Source organism: Gymnoscopelus microlampas (assembly GCF_963454915.1).
Source record: "Gymnoscopelus microlampas genome assembly, chromosome: 8".
Classification (NCBI taxonomy): Eukaryota; Metazoa; Chordata; class Actinopteri; order Myctophiformes; family Myctophidae; genus Gymnoscopelus; species Gymnoscopelus microlampas.
The window spans coordinates 13,848,991-13,861,705 of record NC_139945.1 but is presented as its reverse complement, the minus strand read 5'-3'; the positions used below and the strand labels follow the sequence as shown (position 1 = coordinate 13,861,705).

Below are 12,715 nucleotides of genomic sequence, written 5' to 3'. Positions count from 1 at the left end.
TGTTAAGCTGTGTACATTAAAAACCTGAACATGTATCCCAAAGGAAATATGTTCCTCCATATTAATCATTATGTAAAATAAAATAGATAAGCTGTCAGAATACAAAGGGTTAAACATTTATGATTATGCACAGTGAGAAAACTAAACAGAGAAACGTTAACTAAGTAGACTACTTATTCTAAGGGGAATACTCTTATTCTGAGTAGGTTATGTCACTTCCTGCTAAGTCCTTTTGCACACTGCACAGCATGTCACTTCCTGTTTGGGTACAGCTCAACTGTGCTGCATGCTGTCTGCAGTAACTTGAACAAAAGTTACAGAGGTTGATTAAATTCAAGCTAGAAGCAGTCCAGCTATTGTTTTATGGATTACCAACTCATCTGGATGTATATACAGAGTCCTGACGTCGATGTTTGATGTTAGAGGAGAAATACCAGCATTGGTGAGTTGTTTGTTCACTGCTAATGTTGTTAGCTGGTAATGCTAGTAACACACAGGGACAGGTCATTGACTGAGGCCTATGCTACACGCTAGCATGCTAACTTTGAAGTGGTCAGCTGTAATGAATGAACTAAGTTGATGTTAATTGTATCATTGCACAGCTGGTTCATACTGAATGTTTATGGGAGTAGTGTTTAACACTTATCCTGTGTTTTTTGCACACTGAGATGCACTTTGGTGTAAAAGCTCACTTTGCTCATGTTGTGTGTGTCACCACACAATGAAACTACAGCACCAAATAAATCCATTTCACCATTCTGTGTTTGGATTTTGACACCATTATACAGTAACTGTAAGTCTTCATCAAGTCTTTTTAATATAACATTAAAGGGATCCCTGGTTAATGAGCCAAATATGCCTTAATACATTTTAATTGTCCTCCTTAACTAAAACACCTTAAACAGTGTATTTATTTTAGAAGCAGTTAATATTTTACTCAATGGGGGCAATCTCCTTCTCAAATTGATGATGTCATTTGCCCATGTGTGGTCTACACCAGGGGTTTTCAACCGGTGGTCCGCGGACCACTGGTGGTCCGTGGAGGTATTGCAGGTGGTCCCTGGCAAAAAACAACATTTTTGTTGTATTTTTTTTTTACTTTTAATAACTTACAGGAGTTCTTACTGTGATATGAAATGTGAACTTACCATAATCACAGTAATCATATTCCATCATATTCAAACAAAACCACTGTATTTTATTAGATATTATATTGATATTGTAGCTATTTTCTCCAGCTCCCTCTGGTGCATGAACCCCCCACCACTATTGTGTGGGGTGGGTCTATGATGGACCCACCATGCACAATAGTGGTGGTCCCCAGGTTGCTCTTAGTTAGGATGGTGGTCCCTGGGTCAAAATCAGTTGAAAACCCCTGGTCTACACCACACTCATTCCTGTCATTTTGGGGGTCCCTGGCACTGTTTTGTGCCGGGGACCCCCAAAATGATATGTATTTGGCCGCGGACCCCCAATCTGAAAATGTTTTGCACCAGGGACCCCCAAAATGATATGTATTTGGCCGCGGATCCCCCATCTGAAAATGTTTTGTGCCAGGGACCCCCCAAATGATAAGTTTCAGATGGGGACCCCCTATCTGAAAATGTTTTGTGCCAGGAATTTATGGAAGCATGTGTGCAAAAAAACAAAACATATTTATAATATTGATTTGATGCTCATATTAACCTTTGGAAGTATTAAGTTGGTTTATATTATCACATGCATTCCATAAATAATTTACAGAAAATACACGTTCAGGTAGGTGACAACATTTCAGCCAATCAGGATCAGCTTCATTTTTATTTATTTTTTTTGTTCCAGTTCCAATTTTCTCAGCTCATTTCTTTGTGTCACCACTTCCAATTTTACTTGTTTAATGTGTATCCTGACTGAGTTCTCTATCCTGATTGGATACAATTGGTATCCTTACCTGAAATGCCTTTTCTGTTTAATAAATAGCTGGAGACATGGAGACGCCTGTTACTGAACAAACAATCTATAGCAATGAGTACTCAGAATGTAGAGCTATTTAACAATTATTTTGACCAAAGTAAATCACTTACTCTACCTTTAACTGTTTCTAAAGTAAATACAATATTTAAGGTGTTTTAAAAATATATATTTTAGTTATAGAGGGCAATTATAATGTATTGAGGCATATTTGGCTTAATAGCCAGGGATCCTTTTAACACCACCTATACTAACCAACACCTATACTACAATAGATTTGGATTTCCCTATAGCAATGAGTCTGATTGTAGCCAGTTTTTACCTAAATTTGGGGTCTATATTTCCCCAATACTTCCCCGGTATAATAAACCATCAGTAATTTACAGAAGCATCTATATTTATTTTAGAGCATTCTATATTTCACCATTGTACAAAATCACCTGCAAAGCAGGGTTTTGAAAAGGCTTCCATCATTAATGTCATACAAAAAAAACTATTTGTGGCAGCTGCAGCTCTGTGGTGTGGTGTGGTGTTGGTCATATTATAAAGGAATTATACAACTATCCAAGACTCTTAATTAGGGGTATACAGTAACAAATATATGCTTTTTGATTGTGAGTTCCCTTGTCCTTGTTTAGTCTACAAGCTGTTTAGTCTACAAGCCGTTTGAGACATCACTGTCTCTTCTGGTTCAACTGGGTTAAAAAGCTTCTTAATGGTGCTGTCTTGCAAGTAGTGGCCATGGTAGAAAAAATTGTCCAATGTCACTAGTACCTCCTCTTGAACATGTTTCATGCTGTCTGAATGTCTTTGGAAGATCCTCTGCATTGTGTCTCTCATGGTGTGCAGAATAGCATTTTGGTCATCTAATTGAACTTAAAAATATCTTTAAATCACTTATGTGATCCATAATCAGGTATTTGATTGTTGTCAAAATGGAACGGGCACTGAGTACCCCATTTTAGTATATAATGATAACAAACTTAAAACGATCCTCCGGAAAAAAAGCTGATATTGTTAAAGAGCATACCTTTCTGTTGAACAGTAGAGAGAAAAATGAATAGGTTCAGTTTGTTTTGGAGTTCTTGAGATTTACGATTTATTTATTTATGTTTTACTTGTTGCCCCTGTTGTCGGTGCACACTGTATTAAGACTGAAACTGATTGAACAGCATCTGAAACAGTTTAAGCACCTTTTCCTTGCGCAACATAACATGCTGCATGTCCCTGCTCAAATAATTTCTCTTGGCCCATTGATAAGACATTGTGCATGAGGTTTGAGTCAAAGCAGTTTTTTCAAACAGGGTCATCTAAACTGAACTTCAAAAATGTCTGTAAATCACTTGTGAACCATAATCAGCATCATGAATGTTGTGAAAATGCAATAGGCACTGAGCATCCCATTTTTTTTTTACATGGGTCCTGTCTCAGAATTACAAAATATGGAGTATATTAGAGAGATTTTCTGAGGGTTTATGCCATACGACATGCTGTCAGAGTGAAGTGGCATAGTCTCAATGGTAACATTGAAAGGCTCTGTGCATAATTGTAGTTCCAGGATTCCAGGATGTGGCATACCCGTTTCCTGTTCCGGTTCATTTCCCCATAGGCTTCGTTTGATTGTCTTGGCAGTAGATTTGAAGGTTTTCTATGGTGTTTCTGGTTCAAATCTGTTGAAAGCCAGTCAAATTAACCCCCCCCCCCCCATCTGAAAATGTTTTGCGCCAGGGACCCCCAAAATGATATGTATTTGGCCACGGCCCCCCCTTCTGATTTTTTTCTGTGCCAGGGACCCCCCAAATGATAAGTTTGAGATGGGGACCCCCCATCTGAAACGTTGCTTTGTGCCAGGAATTTATGGAATGCATGTGTGCAAAACAACAAACATATTTATAATATTGATTTGATGCTCATATTAACCTTTGGAAGTATTAAGTTGGTTTATATTTTCACATGCATTCCATAAATTACATCAACTTACAACAGGCATTGTCCCCTATTGAGTGAAAGGTTAAAGGTAGGCTAAGTGATATTTGTTGGTTAAAACAAAACGTTTTGTATTAAAAGGTTAAAGCACCATATTCTGATAGTAATCATTGCTATAGAGTGTTTGTTCAGTCACAGGGGTCTCCCCATCTCTACAGCTCTATAATTAACAGAAAATACACGTTCAGGTAGGTGACAACATTTCAGCCAATCAGGATCAGCTTCATTTTTATTTAAGTTTTTGTTCCAGTTCCATTTTTTCAGCTCATTTCTTTGTGTCACCACTTCCAATTTTACTTGTTTAATGTGTATCCTGACTGAGTTCTCTATCCTGATTGGATACAATTGGTATCCTTACCTGAAAATGCCTTTTCTGTTTAATACATAGCTGGAGACATGGAGACGCCTGTTACTGAACAAACACTCTATAGTAATGAGTTCTATCAGAATATAGAGCTATTTAACAATTATTTTGACCAAAGTAAATCACTTACTCTACCTTTAACTGTTTCTAAAGTAAATACAATATTTAAGGTGTTTTAAAAATATGTATTTTAGTTATAGAGGGCAATTATAATGTATATTGAGGCATATTTGGCTTAATAGCCAGGGATCCTTTTAACACCACCATACTACAATATACAACTACAATATATTTGGATTTCCCTATAGCTTTCTGGAAACCCGGGACAACAATTATGCACAGAGCCTATGCCTTCTCATGTACAAAAATAGGATAGTCAATATGGAGTTAATGGAGATTGATGGCATGTACAGTTAAGTGGCTTATTATGTTTTTCTTATCATTAGATGCCAAGAAATTACTTACAGCACCCTTAAGCCAGTGATTCTCAACCTGTAGGCCGCAAGGGCATTGCAAGTGGGCCCCCAATTCATTGGCAAAACACTAATATTATAATGATTAATTAACATTAATGTAAAAATGTGGTTTCTTTCTATAAAACCTTGAAACTGAAACAAAATAGATTTAATGATCATTAAAATAAAGATGCATACTTGACCACTTAGTAGTCAGATGGATGCTTTGGACATTTTCAAGTAGGCCCTGATCTGGAAAAGGTTGAGAACCATTGCTTTAAGCAAATTGTGAAAGTTAAAGCAAATTGTGAAATTGAGCAATGTTATTAAGATTTACTGTAAATGCCTTTATGATTTTGAGAAAGAAAAGCTATGACAACCTAGAATGAAGAAGAATCACCTTGCATAGCTCTTGTTTTAAGATCTTTTCACCTTAATTATGGAAGAAACTACCTGGGAACAAGCTAGTTATGAGTCTATTTGACTTAATGCAGTGCTTGGAATGAGTTTTTACCACTTATTTGAAGAGATTTACAAGCTAGTTATGAGACTATTTGACTTAATACAATGCTTGGAATGAGGTTTCACCACTTATTTGAAGAGATTTACAAGCCCAGTTATGAGTCTATTTGACTTAATCCAGTGCTTGGAATTAGGTTTTACCACTAATTTGAAGAAATGTACAAGCTAGTTATGAGTCTATTTGACTTAATGCAGTGCTTGGAATTAGTTTTTAAACACTTAATTCAAGAGCTTTGCAAACTAGTTTTGAGTTTATAGGACTTAATCCAGTGCTTGGAATGAGGTTTTACCACTAATTTGAAGACATTTACAAGCTATTTATGAGTTTATATGACTTAATCCAGTGCTTGGAATGAGCTTTTAAACACTTAATTCAAGAGCTTTGCGAACTAGTTTTGAGTTTATATGACTTAATCCAGTGCTTGGAATGAGGTTTTAATCACTTATTTAAAGAGTTCCCCACTTCCCTAAAGCCTAGATATTTCTTCTACTTTCAAGAATTCTTACCAAGTATAATTCTCTTGATCCACTGACAGATAATTTGTCCTGTTTCTAGTCTATTTCCTCTCAATCCAAGTTTTTTTTTCTTATTTTTAGACTGCCTTTTTTTGCAGTGTGTTTTTAAGGCGCTGTCCCTTTGACTCTGACATATCATATGATATTGCTGAGTGACATCTCAAATAATTGAGTGGTGTCTTTAGATAGTAAAACTAAATCTATTAACCCATTAAGACCTGGAACTGTGTCATTTTTAGATTTGAGCTAAAAAGCATTATTTTACACTTTAGCTTGTATATCTGCTATTTTTGAAAATTTGTGAAAATGTGTGCAAATCTTTGAATATATATATATTTAAAGCAAACATTTTTAACTCAAATCTTTGCTTCTGGGGGGTCCCTGGAACAACATATTTTGATGGGGGTCCGCGGCCAAATACATATAATTTTGGGGGTCTTGACATGAAAAAGATTGAGCACCACTGATACAGAAACATACGTTTTTCAGAAAACTGTTAGGATTTAGGAGACATGTAGAATCGGCTTCAGGTCTCAATGGGTTAAAGATACTTAAATCCATAAATCCTTGAGGAAGCTACTGTATGTATCCTAATACTTCTTTCAATCCATGCGTGCTGGCATAGGTAACATTCTGAAATATCTGTTTATGGGAGGATTATTGGGGCCTATATGCAATGAATTGAAAGGTTTCCCCCTGTTTTCCATGTGTCTTTCTATGATAAGATAAGATAAGATAAGAAATAAGATAAGATAAACCTTTGTTGATCCCCGTGGGGAAATTGCATGCAGCGTTTCTGATAGACTGCATAGCTGGATAGCTAAAGGAATGACATGCCAGGGACTGGATCAATACTCTTACAGTTTCCACATATTGGATTCTATTTTCTGTGTGTATTTGTTATTTTTTTCCACAATGAGCTAGCGAGCTGGCTGTCGGTGATTTTCAAGCAATGGATTTTGTTTTATTTGTATTTATTTATAAAAGTGCTGTATATTCATTCCTCTATATGTTCCCTGAGCATTTGCTCTTCCATAGCTGCAAGGTGCATCAGTCATCAGAACACATCCTCACGTTTTGACCTCGCGTCGGGAGGGATGATTCATGTACCAAAATAACACGTTTATATCCAACTGGAAGGTTTGCGGAAGGTTTACAGCAGCGTTCATTAACCCATTAAGACCTGGATCTGTGTCATTTTTAGATTTGAGCTAAAAAGCATTATTTTACACTTTGGGCTATTCAAAATTTGCAGATATACAAGCTCATAGCGCGGCACCGAGTGCCGCGCTACGAGCTTGTAGATCTGCTATTTTTGAAAAATCGTGAAAATGTGTGCAAATCTTCTGAATATATATTTTTAAAGCGAACATTTTTAACAAAAATCTTTGCTTCTGGGGGTCCCTGGAACAACATATTTTGATGGGGGTCCGTGGCCAAATACATATCATTTTGGGGGTCCTTGACATGAAAAAGATTAAGCACCACTGATATAGAAACATACGTTTTTCAGAAAACTGTTGAGATTTAGGAGACATGTAGAATCGGCTTCAGGTCTCAATGGGTTAAGAGAATGTCGCTCAGCGCGCTGTGCAAGCAGCCCTAGGACAGATTTGAACGAGACAGACGTGAGAGAGCGAGAAAAGTACCCAACTGCCTACACAAACTCAAAACTAAAGAATGGATGTCCTAAAACATACAATATGGCTTAGTATAATACCTTTGAACACCTTGGTAGTAGCTTCCTCCGCCCCTCCGCCCCCACACCTCCTTCTGTCAATACACATTTAGCTGCTATTGAGCTTTTACTGATATTGTATGTCTTACTGATGAATTGAGTACAATGTACCACATTTTTTTTGTGTTATCCTTTGAGCATAACTTTTGACTGTACTACATGTACTGTTAATAATCGTGTTAAGTTACTAGTTACTTTTCAGATATAAATGATGATATTATAAAACATACATTAACCACCTTAGCCCTATTTTTTACATCGATCTACAAGCTCACAACGCCTCACAACGCGTCGCACCGCGACGCGTTGTGAGAGTATTGATACTTTTACTTAAGTAAAACATTTTAGTACTTTTTCCACTGAAAATAGCCGATCTAAAAGCTTATGGCACGTCGCGGATGCGATGTGAGCTTGTAGATCGGCTATTTTTGGTGTGCGACACCGGCAGTGCAACTGATTAGATTAGACATCATCAGGCTTTAAGATTCTTGCACAAGTATGAGCAAGGAAGAGACTGGCTTTTGTGACTTTGTCCCGAACACCTCATTTCAGTTCGTTATGGAATCGATACCTGGCCTTCGTGTGACGACTCTATTGTTCTTCGCCATCGACCCGCACAAAATCAATTCGGACATTAGTTTTGATCTCAGTCATTAGCTTTTAATTGCCATTTAGCCGCCTCACATCGCGTCACAGATGGATTTAAAATAAATTAAACCGATAGATAATTTCCCTCTCTCTCTCTCTCTCTCTCTCTCTCTCTCCCTGTGCGCTTTGCTGACCCCGTCGGTGACCTGCAGGCATCACGGTGGACAAGTACGGCGTGATCTTCTTCGTGGACGGCACCATGATCCGTAGGATCGACCAGAACGGCATCATCTCCACTCTCCTGGGGTTTAACGACCTGACCTCTGCCCGACCTCTCAGCTGTGATGCTGTGATGGACATCTCCCAGGTATGACCCCTCCGACCCCCTGACCCCCCCTGACCCCCCCCCCGTTCACCGACACCACCCTGTCTGTCGGTCCGTCCGTCCGTCTGAGGTCAGAAAAAAGCTCAGTCCTAACTGTGTTGCCACATGATGCTTTGCAAGCTTGCAGATCTGCTATTTTTGCTATTTTGGCGGGGAATACGATTACTGTATCATTATTATTATTATTCTTTTTTTTAAGAAATCCAAGTTGAAAGTGGTTAAACACCACTGGCAGTGTGTGTCGGGAGGAATCGCTCAAAAAACGACTAAATTGGGTGTAAATAAGTAGGCACAAAAAAAGAAAAGAAAGAAAACAAAACAAAACACCAAGTTTAGCCTGGACAATTATTATGTATGCCATCAGATTTACAAATTCCCACACATGATTAAAGAAACAGCCAGTAGCAAAACTTGCTTGAACGCAATGCAAAATGGATTTTTTTTCCCCCTCAAAGAATGACTCAAGATGTGCTAATTATCTTCAAATTCAAGAAGCAGCGTGGCTAATGAACGTGGGCAATGAACATGAAAGTGAAAAGTGGGCAGGGGGTGAATTCAGATAGCAGCACACTTCTGGAATAAATAATAACTATCATCATCATGTTGACAATCATCATGACGACAAGGACAAGGGAAACAATAAAGCAGGGGGTCTTCAACGATTTCTTCAGGCCAAGGACCCCTTAGCTGAGAGCGAGATGAAGCAGGGAGTCCCGGACCACCACTACTGTACATATTGTATAAAAGTGTGTTGGCAGATTCAACGTTTTCATAGATTTCATAGATAGCTTCGTAGACTTGTTTAACAGCACTATCAATGTGTAGCGTTGTGTTGGATTCATGTTAATGTGCATTTTCAGACAGTATATCGTGATTTTTTTTGCAAACTTTCAATATATATATATATATATATTTTCAAAGCGAACATTTGTAAAATGTTTTGTTCCAGGGACACCCCAAAAGCAAAGATTTGAGTTACAAATGTTCGCTTAAAAATTTATATATCCAAAGATCCTATTTTTCACGATTTTTCAAAAATAGCAGATCTACAAGCTCATAGTATATCTGCTATTTTTGAATAGCCAAATAAATCTAAAATGACAGAGATGCGTTCCCGGATTAAATTGGGTTAAACCTTCAATAATTAGAAAACCTGTACTTGGTCTGCTCTTTTGTGCCACCAAAGATTAGGTTGCCCCCCTTCTGTAGTAACTCTGAGGACCCTAGGGGTCCCCGGACCCCTTGTTGAAGGCCCCTGCAGTAAAAGGATGGCAGGTTGAGATGGACATGGGTCCTAGAGTGCTGGGATCCTGCTCCCAGGAGGATCTGTGTCCACTAGCACCAGCTGCACCCGTCTGACCTATAGCTGCAGGCTGATGAGGAACATGACCCTGTAACCCCACTACCGCTCCACACACACACACACACACACACACACACACACACACACACACACACACACACACACACACACACACACACACACATACACACACACACACAGGTTTGTAATACCACACTTGTGAGGACATCAACATTTTAGGCCGGAAGTTTTTTCTTTACGCTTTTTAACGGACATTTTGAACCCTATAACCCTAAAGCCGAAGGACAAGCTCACAGCGCAACGTGCTGCGACGCGTTGTGAGCTTGTAGCCTATTTTCAGGTGCACGACTTCCCACTTCAACCCTAACCTCTAAACTTTATTTGATTATCTGCACGTTTTTTCCTAATTACCCCCCCCCCCCCCCCCCCCACACACACACATGTAAAGCGTCTTTGAGTACATAGAAATATATATATATATATAAATGCCAGCTATTACTATTATTAATATTAAACCTAAAAATCCTAAATGCTTCATCCTAATCCTAACCCCAACCTGAATCCTTTCCTAATTTTAAGCCCAACTCTAAATAGTCTCGTTTCTCCTCACAATCTCTATTTCTCAAATTCTACTATTTCTGTACTTGTGGGGAGATTTGGTCCTCACAAGTGTATTATTGCAAGTGTACTCACACACACACGCGCACACATGCACGCACGCACGCACGCACGCACACACACAAACACACACACGCACACAGTCACTGACAGACAGAGACATTGTCACTAGCACACACACATGTACATGTCAGACGGTGGCTCTACCCAACCGAACGCGTGCCTTAGGCAAGGACGCTGTACTGAGGTCAACATGAGCGTCTGGCCCAGTGACCCGCCTATGGAAACCACAAAACAGCCTGTGCATATATAAACTCACACACACGGCCATTTCCTCAAACCAGGGAATTTTCCCTTCTGTTTGTTTTCCTAATCTACGCAGTTATCACATTCTCTGCCCATTTCCTGACAGCCACTAATTACACCACCACGCCACAGAGCTCCCCCACTATTATTAGTATCCACAGCGATTGTGCTCTGCTTAGAAGCGTAATTAGCTTCATTATCACTGTTTTGCGTTGCTATTTATTTACCGTGACTTGCCGGGCCGTGACTGAAGGCTCACTGGCATTCACGGGGGACGTCTTGAAGGCGAGCTTTGGGCCGACATCAGACGCGTGTGTGTGTGTGTGTGTGTGTGTGTGTGTGTGTGTGTGTGTGTGTGTGCGATGCGGAGGAGCGCCGTGTGGTTTGTTTTTTCTGCCCTGTCTACGTTATACAGTCCAGCCTGCAAACAAGTCCAGAGGGGGCCTCAGCTGCCAATGGAGAACGCTTTCAGTGTTGTGAAATGATGTATTCAGAGGCAGGAGGAGAGCCTCCAGCTGCCCGCTGCCGTCCCCAAGGGACCCCCCCCCCCCCCTTCTCTTATACCCCCCCACCCCCCACCCCTCCCATCTCTCTTTCTCCCCCCACAAGCCCTTTTGTGGATGCAGCTCACACCGTCCGCTGCATGCTCTGGCAAACGGAGGAGGGAGAGAGAGACGCATGCAGGCAGCGCTGACTGCAGCCGCGCTGCAACGATGACAAATCGCACAAGCACTGCCAGAGACACTCAGACAGTAAAAAGCATCCATTAAAAATTCATCCGGGGCACACAGCTTCCCACTTCAAACACACCCTCCTCCTCCTCCCACACCCCCCCCTACTTCAAGCTCTAGGAAGCTACTGTATCAGAGCAGGTTCATCTCTTCATTGATAGCTCTCATCGCTTTTTCCTGTAGCTTTTTGATTTGGTTTTGGTTTTCGTTTCTTTAACCCATTGAGACCTGAAGCCGATTCTACATGTCTCCTAAATCTCAACAGTATTCTGAAAAACGTATGTTTCTATATCAGTGGTGCTCAATCTTTTTCATGTCAAGGACCCCCAAAAATATATATGTATTTGGCCGCGGACCCCCATCAAAATATTTTGTTCCAGGGACCCCCCGAAGCAAAGATTTGAGTTAAAAATGTTCGCTTCAAAAATATATATATTCAAAGATTTGCACACATTTTCACGATTTTTCAAAAATAGCAGATCTACAAGCTCGTAGCGCGGCACTCGGTGCCGCGCTATGAGCTTGTATATCTGCTATTTTTGAATAGCCCAAAGTGTAAAATAATGCTTTTTAGCTCAAATCTAAAAATGACACAGTTCCAGGTCTCAATGGGTTAAAAACATGCATTTTGCATTTCCCTCCCCTCTCCGACAAGGCCAGTGATATCTTCGAAGTTCCTCACAGCTTGTGTCGTCTGTTCAGGAGGGGTAATTGATGAAAAAGCATTAAGCTTTTTCAGTTTCGTGACTTCTAGACTCCAGTATATTTAGTTGTGTGATGTACAACTCCGTGCCAAAGGAAACAAGTCTTTTTTGTCTGCGTTAGGCAAGAGGCAGATAGTTCGACCTCGGTTCGAAATCCTTTTATGTTTATCTTTGTGTTTACATGAAGACATTTAGGTCGCTGCCATTTTAAAAGTCTGCTGTTGTAGAAAATATTCCCCCGACCACCCCTTGCAGAGTACAGAGTGAAAACCATGTCTTGGAATGGGATTAACTGAACCCTTACTTTTTTCTTTCTTTTTTTTTTTACATCAAGGGTAGGGGTGTGCCGATACACTAATTTCACGAAACGATACGATACGATATTTGGCTCACAACTTCGATACGATTTCGATACGATACGATACGCACTTTTTTTATTATGAAAATATATGGAGGAGAAAAAAAGAAAATGCAAACAAATAATTCTGTTTTTGCATTATTCAGACATGCAAACTTGTAGCTTTTCAG

At 39.7% G+C, this 12,715-nt stretch overlaps 1 protein-coding gene across 1 annotated transcript in view; it reads left to right on the top strand.

Annotated features, from left to right (window-relative positions):
• The window catches only part of tenm4 (teneurin transmembrane protein 4), a 359,498-nt gene that overhangs the window by 249,439 nt on the left and 97,344 nt on the right, over positions 1 to 12,715 (top strand). Inside the window, 1 exon segment of the mRNA XM_084064566.1 lies at positions 8,332 to 8,486. Within this exon segment, the coding sequence (XP_083920692.1) occupies positions 8,332 to 8,486 (155 nt within the window).